The sequence below is a fragment of the Pipistrellus kuhlii genome, unplaced genomic scaffold, assembly GCF_014108245.1.
Source record: "Pipistrellus kuhlii isolate mPipKuh1 unplaced genomic scaffold, mPipKuh1.p scaffold_m20_p_18, whole genome shotgun sequence".
Classification (NCBI taxonomy): Eukaryota; Metazoa; Chordata; class Mammalia; order Chiroptera; family Vespertilionidae; genus Pipistrellus; species Pipistrellus kuhlii.
Genome location: NW_023425493.1, coordinates 8,384,043 through 8,397,813, shown reverse-complemented (window position 1 = coordinate 8,397,813; position 13,771 = coordinate 8,384,043). Strand labels below are relative to the sequence as shown.

The 13,771-nt window shown below is 36.1% G+C and overlaps 2 protein-coding genes across 2 annotated transcripts in view; one reads left to right on the top strand and one right to left on the bottom strand.

Annotated features, from left to right (window-relative positions):
- LOC118721676 (membrane cofactor protein-like) overlaps positions 1 to 13,771 on the bottom strand; it is a 122,198-nt gene that overhangs the window by 82,965 nt on the left and 25,462 nt on the right. The gene's annotated exons all lie outside the window — the stretch shown is intronic.
- Positions 1 to 13,771, top strand: part of LOC118721252 (testis-specific gene 10 protein) — a 54,619-nt gene that overhangs the window by 27,540 nt on the left and 13,308 nt on the right. The window contains exons 15-18 of the mRNA XM_045583084.1: positions 4,100 to 4,309; positions 7,908 to 8,110; positions 10,187 to 10,291; positions 10,433 to 10,579. Coding sequence (XP_045439040.1) covers positions 4,100 to 4,309; positions 7,908 to 8,110; positions 10,187 to 10,291; positions 10,433 to 10,547 — 633 coding nt within the window. The 3' untranslated portion in view covers positions 10,548 to 10,579. The remainder of the gene's footprint in view (positions 1 to 4,099; positions 4,310 to 7,907; positions 8,111 to 10,186; positions 10,292 to 10,432; positions 10,580 to 13,771) is intronic.

Below are 13,771 nucleotides of genomic sequence, written 5' to 3'. Positions count from 1 at the left end.
CTCTTTATTTAAAGAAACAAAACATTACAAGATCAAACTCCTCATCCTTTCCCTTTCTCTCCTTCCCTCACAGTAAGTGTATATAAGGTTCCAGTCAGTTGTAGAACTCGTTTGCATATGTTTCTACTTTTCTATATATCTATCACCCACAGATAATAATGTATGTTTTAAGTTTTTAAAAAGTGATAAAATACTATAGGAATCCATTTGAAACTTGCATTTTTTGCTCAATATTATAATTTTGAAGTTTATTTTTATATGATGCACATCTAAACAACTACATCTATATTCATTGTTTAAATATTTCTTTTAAAAATGTATTATTATATTGAAGGAAATGTAGTTGTCTTTTTTAAATAATCAAATGGCACAGCACACATCCTTTGTAATTTCCACTTGGATATATATTTCTTCAGGTTTATGCCTGGAAGTGGAGTAACTGGATGCAAGATATGTGTAATTTTAACTCTTCTCAGTATTGTCAGATTGCTCTATAAAGTTTTATTCTTCCACCAAAAATCATGGAATTATCATTTTCTAACATACTAATCAATATTTGATGTTACCAGACTTTTAAATTTTTTCATACCTTTTTTGTGTGTGTTTCCTCGATTATAAGTGAAATTGAGGATCTTTTCATGTTTCTTGGCTATTTGGGATTCCTCTTTTATGAATTTTCTCTCCATTTTCTGGAACAAATTTTCTTAAACTCTCCTATTTTTTCTATTGAGTTATTTATCTTTTTCATATTGATTTAAAAGAACTATACATATTCTTTATAATAATCTTTTTAAAGATATTAACAGTTATCTTCTTATCTGTGCATGTCTTTTCACTGTGCAATATAAATAGAAGTTTTAAATTTTTGTACTACTGGAATTAGTTAACTTTTTAACCCTATGTCTTCTTTAAGAAATTCCTACTATCCCAATACCAGAAGGATATTTTCTTACATTATCATATAAAAGTTCTAAAAGTATGTTATATTTTTCCCTTCACATTTAAATCTTTAATTTACTTGAGATTGATTTTGTATATAGTTTATCTCTATTATGGCTGTAGTCTTTTCCTGATTGCTGAGTATAAACCATGCGCGCTTATGTGTGTGTGTGTGTGTGTGTGTGTGTGTGTGTGTGTGCGCTCGTGCAAGTGTGCACACGCACGCGCACGATTCTTTTTTAAAATTTATTTTTACTGTGACACTATTCCAGATGTCCCTATCCTTCCCCCTTGCCCCTCCTCCTTTTCTTCTGGCCATCACCACACTGTTGTTTGTTATGGGTTATGCATATGTTTTTTTGACAAACCCCTTTACCTTCTTTCATCTAATCCAGCCCCTTCCTTCTGACAGCTTTAAGTCTGTTCCATGTATCCATGCCTCTGTTTCTATTTTGTTTGTAAGTTGTGAGATCATATGATATTTGTCTTTCTCTGACTTATTTCACTTAGCATAACACTCTCCAGGTCCATCCATGCTGTCACAAAAGGTAAGACTTCCTCTTTTATGGCTGCATAGTTTTACATTATGTAAATGTACCAGAGCTTTTTTATCTACTCATCTACTGATGGGCATTTGGTCTGTTTTCAGATCTTGGCTACTGTAAATGATGCTACTGTGAACATAGGGGTGCATATAATCTTTCAAATTGGTGTTTTAGTAGATTATATTCCCAGAAGTGGGATCACAGCGGCTGCATCAATCTGCATTCCCACCAAATGTGCACTACAGTTCTCTTTTCTGCACATCCTTGTCAGTACTTGTCATTAGTTGATTTGTTGATTCTGGCAGGTGTGAAATAACATATCATTGTGGTTTTAATTTGCATCTCTCTAATGATTAGTGACACTGAACATTTTTTTTTCTCTTGGCCATTTGTATGTTTATTTAGGTCCTTTACCCATTTTTTAATCTGATTGTCTTCCTGGTGTTGAGTTGTAGAAGTCTTTTATGTATTTGGACTTCTACAACTCAACACCAGAAAGTCCTTTATCACATGTCTCATTGAGAAAATGTTCTCCCATACAGCGGTTTCCCCTTTCAATTTGCTGATGGTTGCTTTTGCTGTGCAGAAGCTTTTTGGTTTGGTATAGTCCCACTTGTTATTTCCCTTGCCCAAGGAGACATATCGGCAAAAACATTGCTACGAAAGATGTCTGATATTTTCCTGCAAATGTTTTCTTCTAGAATTTTTATGGTTTTGTAACACTTAAGTCTTATCCACCCTGAGCTTATTCTTTGTTATGGTGTAAGTTGGTGATCTAGTTTCATTTTTATGCATGTGCCTAATTTTCCCAACATTTATTGAAGAAATTGTCTTTACCCCATTGTATGCTCTTGCCTCCTTTGTCAAATATTAGCTGGCCATAAAGGCATGGATTGATTTCTGGGCTCTGTGTTTTGTTCCATTTATCTATATCCTGTTCTGATGCCTATACTAGGCTGTTTTGAATTCTAGCCCAAATATTTATTAACATTAATCATAGTTTCCATGTATTTATTCCTGTGTTGTGATCTGTCTTTTATTCTTCCCTCTTAAGCTCTATTAGTTTGTTCTTAGATGCATTCATTAATTTTTCACCTTTATGACTACTTTTTCTTTCAGAAATACTATTTGAGTCTTCTTCATATTTCTCTTCTTTTCAATTTTTCTTTAATGTCTTTTAAACTTGTTTTTTTTTTTTTTTTAAATCTTCACCACGGATATTTTCCCATTGATTTTTAGAGAGAGTAGAAGACAGGGAAAAACAGAAATATCAGTCTGAGAGAAATACTTTGGTTGTCTCCCGCATGAGCCCCAATCAGGGCCTGGGCTGGGGAGGAGCCTGCAACTGAGTTATATGTCCTTGACTGGAATCCAACCCCCACCTTCGGTTCTCAGACTAATGCTCTATCCACTGAACCAAACTGGCTAGGGCTTTTAAACTTTTAAGCATGTTCATTTGCTTCCTGCTCTGGGTTATTTTTCTCATTTTTTGGCATGTGAGAATTTTTCTTTCTTCCTTACAAGCAAAATTTATTTTTAATTTAAAATAAAAACATTTTTATTTTAGCCTTTAAGAGAACGTTTTCCTCTTAGTCAACTAACTTACTAAAACTGGAAACATACAGAATAATCTTTTCAAAACACAAAACTGATTGCATCACCTCCTTCTTTTCAGACCTTTCAGTAGATAAACACCTGATTTTTAGACTAGCCCTCTGTCTTGTAAGTTTTGTATACCTTTTCAGTTGTGTCCCCTAACACTTCCCGGTGGTCTCTAAGCTCCAGCCACACTAACCTTGTCTCTGTTCTTGGAGTATGTCATTTTTCCTCCTTCTACACCAGGCGTCCTCAAACTTTTTAAAGTGGGGGCCAGATCACGGTCCCTCAGAGAGCTGGAGGGCCGGACTATATGAACTACTAATTCCTACTGTAACACCTTGGCTGCGCTCACTGCCCAAAAAACCTGGCGGGCCGGATCAGACTCCTCTGTGGGCCGCATGTGGCCCGCGGGCCGTAGTTTGAAGACGCCTGTTACACACTCCCTCCAAAGCTTTGCACTTAGCACTCCTGACTTGAAAAGAGGCTTCCCACCCCCCCACGCCCCCCAGTGCACATTGTATATAGATCTACTCACCTTTCAGATCTCATTCAGCTCAACTGCCATTTGCTCAGGAAAACCTTTTCTGACTTCCCTGTGCCTCTCAGTTTAGGTCACTTTCCTTTTTTTTATACAAGTTTAGAAGTATTTGCTTAATATGGATTAATCATCACCTGTGTGATTACTTTATTGATGCATGACTCCTTCATTGTCGAAAGTTTTATGAGAGCAGATCATATTGCTTACCATTGGATATACATCTAGGCACATTTACTGGAACATAGAATATACTCAATAAATAAAGAATGGATGGATAGATGGGTGGGTGTATAAATGGATGAATAGAAAATTATTTAATGAGTGAGAAATTGAGTGAGGCAGGAAGGGAGGTGAAAGGTAGGAGTGAATTGTGACTAAAATTCTTTATACTGTAAGTGTAGTATCATTTAAAAATTGCCCATTTTGTGTTTCATGTCGTAGTCCTTTTCCAAGTTAAAAAATAATGTGGTCTTTGTAGCACTTGAATGCAGAAAGGTCTTATAAGTCCCAGATTTGTACCTTACATAAATTTCTGGTGAAGATGGAAGAGGAGCTTCAGAAGGTTCACTTAGAAAAGGTGTCTGCCCTTGCAGACTTGTCTTCCACAAGGGAACTTTGTATTAAACTTGACTCGAGCAAAGAAATTCTTAATCGACAGCTGGTTGCCAAAGATCAAGAAATTGAAATGGTATGTAATACATTAATTTTTTCACATTTCTATTGCTATAAAGTTATTACAAGTTTAGAAAGCAAGTTTTTAAAAAATATTACATCAAGCCATGTCTTTCATCTTTATATTCTATTTTTTAAGTCCAAGAGATTAATTTGACAGCTGTATTTGAACAATTCAAGTACAAAACAGAAATCTTTGAGTATTTAATTTATATTTATTTTTAGCCAGAAGAATTATAAAACACATTTATTTACATACCAGTCAGTTAAGATCCCATGAGGTTGAGGTTTATCCAGCTAAATTATAACTTTAATGGCATTCTTTTAAGCTAAATTTATTTACTAACGGGGCTCTTTTAAACTGTAATTCTGTTGATTTATCTACATGTCCCTGACATGGTGCTTGCTGCTGTGAATATGCTATGTGACTGTAACGTGCAAAAGATACAGGCTCCTGCCCTCAAGGACATTTCAGTATTGACAAACAAGTAATTTGGGATGAAAGTTATACTAATAAGAAATACTCGAGGTTTCAGACAGGGAGTTCCTGTTCAGCCTGGGTCTGTCCGGAAGGAGTTCACAAGGAAGCACTAAGGAATGTAGAAGAGATGAGGCATTTCCTTCACAGGGAACAACATAGGGAGTAGATGGAGGCAAAAGGAATTCTTCAGTGAATAGTAAGTGATTTTCAATGCCAGTGTAGCATGCCTGGGGGGAAATGGCTGGAGGTGCATCTAGAGAGATAAATGGAGGAATATATGTATATGAGTTGCATAATGTAATTAAGGAATCAACAAATTTTGGTCATGTTTACATTTCTGTTATCAAATCCTATTGAAATTTTAGTTTTGTTAGTCTATTTATTAGGAGGATATGTTGCATTTGAGAATCATGTATCTAGCTGGTTTCTGTAAGAATGCATTATTAACATTTTATTAATGAAGCATATGCCAGTATTGTCAAACTCACCTTAAATTATTTTTTATTTCAGCAAGAACATTTTTTTTTAGCAAGAACATTTATTTTTTTTCATTCACTCTTTTAAAAAAATTATTTTATTGTTTAAGGTATTACAAATAGTAGTACATATGTGTCCTTCACCCCCACACCCCCACCCTGACCTCCCCCTGGCCTCCCCTACCCCCCAGCACTTGCCCTTGTCCACCTACCCTCAGTGTCTTGCATCTGTTGGTTGTGCTTATGTACACGCATACAAGTCCTTCAGTTGACCTCTTACCCCTCCCCAACAGCATTGACAGTCTGTTCAATGCTTCTTTGCCTCTATTTCTGCTCAGCAGTTTGTAATGTTCTTTATTATCCATAAATGAATGAGATCATGTGGTATTAATCTTTCACTGACTGGCTTATTTCACTTGGCATAATGCTCTCCATAACCATCCATGCTATTGCAAATGGTAAGAATTCATTTTTTACAGCAGTATAGTATTCCATTGTGTAGATGTACCATGGTTTTCTAATCCATTCATCTGCTTATGGGCATTTAGGCTGTTTCCAAATCTTAGCTATTGTAAATTAGCAAGAACATTTTAATGATGAAAATAACTCATGAATAGATAGTCACTGTAAAAATTCAAATGCTATGCTATGTCCTTAATTTTTCTTTAAAAACGTTTTTTACCTGGCATTTTCAAATGGGAAAAATAATGCATATTATAATATCTGAAATACTTATTATTTTTTCATTCCCTTAATTTCTTCCTTTTTAAAAAATAATAGCTATCCTAATGGATGTCGTCAGGCTAATAATTCTCATTGTATTTTAAAATGCTTCTGGGATACATTTTTTTTGCCTTGAAAATCCATATATGTTTAGATTTCAGGGCAAGCACCATCTTATTTATCTTTGTATTTCTTTAGCTGTACTATATATGTAGGAGCAACATCCTTTTTACAAAAATTTATTGGGGTGACATTAGAATCTTATGTTTATTTGTTTTCTATATTTGTTCTTTGAGAGTGTTTTTATCATAAATTCACACTGGATTTTAAGTTGTGTTCTCATTTTCATTTGTTTTAAGGTATTTTTATTTCTTCTTAGATATAATTGTTAACCAATTGTTTAGTAACATGTTACCTAGCTTCCATCTCTGTGTGTATTTCTCAGGTTTTTTTCCTTGTGATTGATTTCTAGTTTCATACCACTATGGTCAGAATAGATGCTTGCTATGAGTTTAATCTTAAATCTATTGAATCTTTTGTTTTTTGTACTAACATGTGGTATACCCTTGAAAATGTTTCATATGTGCTTGAAAAGAATGTATATTCTGTTGCTTTGTGTGAAATGTCCTAAAAATACCAATTAACTCTGATCTAGTGTGTCATTTAAGTTGTTTGTTTCCTTGTTGTTTTTCTATCTGCAAAATTTATCCATTGTATTGTTAGATATCATTTTCTAGTCTAGGAACTTCTTTCTGTATCTACCTTCTCCTCTCCTAATTATTTTTCTTTTAAATTCCTTATTCTTAGTTTTATCTTTTCACATTTTACTTAAGTGCTTATATAATATTATAGAATAATAGTGTCCAGGTGGCTGTTCAACCAATCAAAGCTTAATATGCTAATGATATGCTAAAGCCACTTAATCCTCACCATGATGAGCACTGACCACCAGGGGACAGACACTGTGATGGTAGGTGAGCTTGCTGCTGGGGTCTGGCCAATCAGGACTGAGTGAGATGGGCTGGACACACTCTAGAGCCCTCAATGGTCCCTCCCCAGCTGGCCAACCTTCCACCTCCCTCCTTGGCCCCAATTGTGCACCAGTGGGGTCCCTTGGCCTGGCCTGTGCCTTCTTGCAATCTGGGACCCTCCAGGGATGCTGGAGAGCCAGTTTTGGCCCAATCTCGCAGGCCAGGCTGAGGGACCCCACTGGTGCACAAATTTGTGCACTGGGCCCATGAGGTAATTGTAGGGGTGTTTTAAAAATAAATAGTAGTCTCTGGTTTACTTCCTTTTGAAGGAACATTTGACTTACAGAATGTATTCCAGGTTCAAGATAACCTTCAAAATTGAAGCTTTCCACAGGTTTATGCAAGAGTGGGAATGTGTAATGACCTCTTATCTTCCTTAACAATTCAGTGCAATAGCATTTCATAAGGTGTTAGATGTTTGTAACTCGCTTCAGTACATAGTAGTAGTCACAGTATCACCATCTCAGTCTTGCAGAAATCTATAATAATTAAAGTGTAATATGCTAATTAGATCAGATGTCCTTCCGGACAAAGCTGGAGCTGCAAGGGAAGCCCATGTCCTGGTGCCAGAGGGAAGCCAATGCTGGCAGCTGGGGGAAGGAAGGCCTACTCTCGCACAGATTTTGTGCCTTGTGCATCTTGCAGTATATAAATAAATATCAAAGCTGGACGTGGAATTTGTAGTTTGGGATTAATAACTCATTATTTATTGAATTTTCTGATAAACGAGTTGGGGAAAGTGATACTGAGTGTGTATATTTGGTAAGGAGGGCAATATTTCTAATCAAGAAATTAAAAGGGCTTGTTAGTTTATAACATAATACAGAAAGTTTTTAAGTCTCTGATAATCGATCAGTTAAGTGAATGAATGGGAGTAAGTATAGATCTATTCCTATTGTACAGATGGAGAATGAGTTAGATTCTGCTCATTCTGAAATAGAACTCCTCAGGAGTCAGATGACAAATGAGAGAATCTCCATACAGAATCTAGAAGCTTTGCTGGTGACCAACCAAGACAAAGAATATCAGTCTCAGATAGCACTTCAAGAAAAAGAATCTGAAATTCAGCTTCTTAAGGAACACCTTTGTTTGGCAGAAAATAAAATGTGAGTTGGTTAATGATATAACAAAGTCATATTTCTTAAATTTTTTGTACTTTATAGACTAGAATTTTAAAGCTGGAATTTATACAATTTAATAAAGTAGGGGTGTCGAACTCAATCAGAGAAGGGGCCAAAATCTAAAATCCAGCCTAAATCGCGGGCCAAATGGTTTACTGAACAGTCATAAACTGTCATTGTGATGGAAACGCAGTGAAGTGCAGTGATGACAGCGCGGTGCGGGCCACATTGCAAGGCCTGGCGGGACGGATTTGGCCCGCGGGCCTTGTGTTTGACACATGTGTAATAAAGCATCAATAATCTGCCATTAATTAAAGACCAGAAATATTGTGATTTGCCTAAGATTTGGTACTTATTTACATGATATGTTTAGATAAATTTATTTAAATTTAAGTTTGACCATCTCTGTTGGTTATTCCCAATAGAGCTTTGGCTATAATAGAATGTCTGATCTAAAAATACTGCCTTTAGAAAATATTATAATCAGGTTAGAAACAAAAATACTTTTGAAACCAGAAGTTGTTTTCTATTTATGGACCAACCCACCGGATATTGCTAACTAACCTTTCCATTTTGTTACACAGTATTTCCTTGTGTACCTATCATTCATTGTACATACTAAATACCTGGAAGAAGAACTGCATTCACTAAATATTGAAGACTTCCCTTTGAGCATTGATTTTGGCTTTAGTTATTTTCCTTTTTATTGAATTTATTGGGGTGACGTGGTTTAACAAAAATATACAGGTTTCAGGTGCACAATCATATCATTTGTACTGTCTTGTTTGTTTATCACTCTAAGTCAAGTCTCTGTCAATCACCATTTATCCCCACCCTACTCTCTCCCACCTACCCCCACCCCAGCCACCTCTCCTTGGCAGTCACCACACTGTTGTCCATGCCCACTGGGCTGCTGCTACTTTTAGAATCCCTAGCACCATTAGCAGTGTACTCCATGACCCTGGCTGGAAGGAGGGTAGAAATACCTGCCTGGAGAGTGAATGTTCTATTACAATTGGTCACCTCTCACAAAAAGTTGATGGGGACTCTTAGTCCCTGTTCTTATCTCATCTAGAACACATTTTCAGACTCAACTCTGCCCTTCTGCCTGAGCTTGGGACCTAGGAAAGAACAGGAATCATGATCTCAGGAATCAGCTCACAGGAGCCCCTGACTAAGCAAAATCTGCAAAGCCAAAGCCAGCTTTCTTCAGAAACTGTTTTCAGTATATCAGCTGTCATCGAGGCATTCTTTTTAGTCATTGCAGCTGGGTTGTTGTGGTACCTTCAGTGGGTTATGCAAAATCACTTTTTCAAGCTGGTAGGGAGAACCCTGCCTTAGTGAGGTATGCCAAAACTTCACCTTAAAGGGTACATTCTTCTTTAGACTGGCTGGTAAGTAATGTCACTTAGAACTGGCAAACAGGATCAACTTTGGTGTTCTTAGCCTCTACGTTTAGATATTAGCAGTCTAGAATGCAATCCTGGGAGCAAGCAGAAAGGATAGAGCGTTCTGTACCAGCAGCATTCATCTCCGTCGTTTTCCTCCTAAAGCTAGTGTGCCTTGCTACCGGGGGTTTGTGGCATTGCTTAGTCCTAAAGCAGATCCTATTAAATTGGAGAGAATTCAGGTATATCAAATTTAATTATAAGTATACATAAAACACTTGGTTAATTTAATATGTAGTAGATCATATTAATCGTGGTGCTAACAAATTCCAGTTTTGATTGGTTGTACAATTAATTTGCATGTAATACTTTGAAGTACTTTTATAAAAAAGAATTGGCAGTAAATAGATAAGCTAGATAACAGATAATATTACTTCATGTAAACACAGGGAAACTGATATAGAGGAGTTTTAACTGATTGAATGTGGCTGGCTCAGTTTAAGGTTTTCAAGTATAGGCTACTTTGTGTATTTGCTACATCTAAAATTGGCAACATGTCCACAAAAATTACAATTTGGCTTAGATCCAGGAGAGAAAAACCTTGCCAGTATGGTTTAGTGTACCCTAGGCATCCTAGACATATTTTAAGTCATTTTTATGTTCGTTTACACAGGGCCATCCAGAGTCGAGATGTGGCCCAGTTCAGGAATGTTGTAACACAACTGGAAGCTGATTTAGACATCACCAGAAGACAGCTAGGGACAGAGCGCTTTGAATGGTAAGCTCCGCAATACTGACCATGAGAAGCACTGCTTCTTAGATAACAACTGGCAGTCCCGTGACGGCTGCATTGATTTTTTGGTTTTACCACGGTATTGGTAATATCACCGGATGTGAAGTTTAAACTTTTTTATGTTAGGGAGAGAGCTGTGCAAAAACTTCGCCGCCAGCATTACTCCAGCAGTGCTTATCATCTGAGTCCTACGATACAGCCCAACACCAAGTGTCATTCCCCGGACTGTGATCACCACTGATCTGACCGAGGCCTGGAGCGATCGCAAGAAGAGTGAGTGTTTAAGGACCCATTCTGTGGGGAGCATAGAGCAGTGGATAGAGTGAATATTTGAGTGTGTGAAGGCAACTCAGTACAGTATCATTAATAGTGCTATTTAAACATGATTAGTTATGTGCAGATAAAAATGTTTTGATAGTCTTACATAAATATTCTAAAGTGAAAGGTCTCTATTTTACCTATTTACATAAAAATTTAAAAATCTGATATTCTATTGATTTCTACACCAATATTTTATTAAAATTTAATTTATAAATTAACTCTAATAAAATACCGTTTTTTTGTTGTTAGTTCATAACCCATATACAAATCCTTGTCTTCTGGTTTGTTGAAGCAATAGGTCACACAACATTTGCCACAATGATGTCTAACAAAGTGGCTGGCCATAAAAACTCCAGCACCACATTTTTCTCAAGGGCACTTCGATGATTTACGCGACATCAGCATAGTTGCTCGATCCCAGAATGTCTCCAAATGTTTGTTTCTCACCTATGTAACTACAATGAGCAGACCAAATCTTTTTTTAAAAGTTCAGGATCTGTTTTCAACTCTTCCTCTTTATACCGATATACTGCCACTTTAGTGCCCAAGTCTTGTGGGCATATAGTTAAATATTGTGTTCATAAATTGCTTAGATTAATTTGTTTCTTTCTCTGTGGGTATCGTATGTATATATTTGAAATAACATTAGATTTGTTTCAATTTGCTTTCGTTTTTCATTTTTTAATTTAATTTTTGAGTTTGTAGATTAATAAATATGCTTTCAAAAGTCAAAACTCTGTAAAGTAAAACTCAGTGTCACTCTCTCCTGTATACTTAAAAAGAAAGTTATTGATTTTAGAGACAAGCATCGATGATGAAAATCATCTATCAGCTGCCTCTTGCATGCCTCCTCCTGGGGATTCAGCCCACAACATGGAAATGTGCCCTGACCAGGAACTGTAAATGGTTTGACACTCAATCTCTGAGACACACTGACCAAGCTCTCCTGTCTGCATTCTATCCCATCCTTCCACTGAGAAAGGCTTTTTTTGTTTGTTGGTTTCATTTTCAATTTCTGGTGTTAATTGCATAGTGAATAGAGAATATTGTTTATAATATTTCTATTTTATGGAAACTACTGATGTATTCTTTATACATCAGTATAAAGAATACATCAGTAGTGAACAGTTCGTGTGCACTTAGCATATATTATGTATTCTTTATACATCAGTATAAAGAATACATCATATGTGAACAGTTCGTGTGCACTTAGCATATATTATTCTCAGGGTATAGTGTGTATATATATGTAGAAGATTTACATTTTAATTTTCATTTAACTTTTATATTTTTGCTTAATTTTTGTCCATTTAACCTGTTTTATAAGAATGGTGTTTTAAAATCAAACTGTTTTCTTATTGTATCTCCTCTAGATTTTGTAGGTGGCTTGTGGTTTTATTTGTTGCATAGATATTTTGAACTATCATACCTTCATTGTGGAGTATGGTAGTTTTATGAAGTGTTCTTTTCTAACATTAATTTCAGAAGGTTATTTATTTATTTATTGTTATTAAGGTTACAACTCCTTTTTTCCTTATTGTTGTCTGCTTGGTAAATCTTTGTCCAACTTTTTACTTTTAGCTTTTGTGAATCACTGCAATTTAAGTATCTCATATGTAGTATGGACTTAGGTTTTGCTTTATGAGCCATTTTTAAATGATTTGCCAATATGGTTTAGTTTAACTGATCTAAAAAACAGATCAGTTAAACTTCACATTACTGAGAGGACTATTAAATTTGGTCTCAACTCTGTCATATCTTATGACAATTATGTTTTTTGTTTTTTATTTAAATATATTTTTATTGATATCAGAGAAAGGGAGAGGGAGAGAAATAGAAACATCAATGATGAGAGAGAATCATTGATCCGCTACCTCCTGCATGCCTCCTACTGGGGTTTGAGCATGTGACCCCAAGCATGTGCCCTTGACCAGAATTGAACTTGGGACTCTTCAGTCCCTGGGCTGACTCTGTATCCACTGAGCCAAACCAGCTAGGGCTTAAATTTTTTTAAAATATTTTTTTATTGATTTCTGAGAGGAAGAAAGAGGGAGAAAAACATTGATCAGCTGCCTCCTGCACACCCCACACTGGGAATTGAGCTTATAACCACAGACATGTGCCCTGACCAGGAATGTAACCATGACTTCCTAGTTCCTATGTTGATGCTCAACCACTGAGCAACACCAGATGAGCAACAAGGTTTATTACATGACATTTACCGTATTTCTTTCTCAATTTGTTTACTCTTTTTTGCTTTTGAACATTTGATATTAAGGAGTGTTTTATTAGAGTGGTTAACTTTGTTAATACTTCCAATAGTGTCCCTAATCCATTTTCCTTTTTATTGAATTTATTGGGATGACATTGGTTAATAACATTATATAGGTGTTAGGTGTACAGTTCATCTGTATATTGTATTGGGTGTTCACCACCCCAAGTCAGGTTTCCATCCACCACCATTTATGCCTGTGTACTCTCCTCTATTTCCTTAAATCTCCCTTTCCCTGTGGTAATCACCATACTTTCATCTGTCCATAGGGGTTTTTCTTTTTTTTTAATCCCTTCACCTTTTTCACCCAGTCCTGTAACCCCTCTCTCCTCAGACTGTTTTTGTTCATTACACATAATTGAAATCAGTTGGCACTTGTCTTCCTCTGACTGACTTATTTCACTTAGCATAATGCTCTAATTCTTTTTTACAGCTGACGAGTATTCCACTGTGTAAATGTACCACAGCTTTTTATCCACTCATCCACTGAGGGATATTTGGGCTGTTTACTGATCTTGGCTATTATAAATAATGCTGCTATGAATATAGGGGTGAATATATTCTTTCTGATTGGTGTTTTGGGATTCTTAGGATATATTCCCACAAGTGGGATTGCTGGGTCATAAGCCAGTTCCATTTTAACTTTAGGAAACTCCATAATGTTTTCAACAGTGTTGGCACCAATCTGCATCCCATAAAACAGTGCACAAGAGTTCCCTTTTCTCCACATCCCTGCTGATTTATTGATATCCATTCTGACAGGTGTGTGTTGATTATCTCACTGTGGGTTTAATTCGAATTTCTTTGATTTAATGATGTTGAACCTCTTTTCATGTCTATTGACCACTGTATGTCCTCATTGGTGAACATTT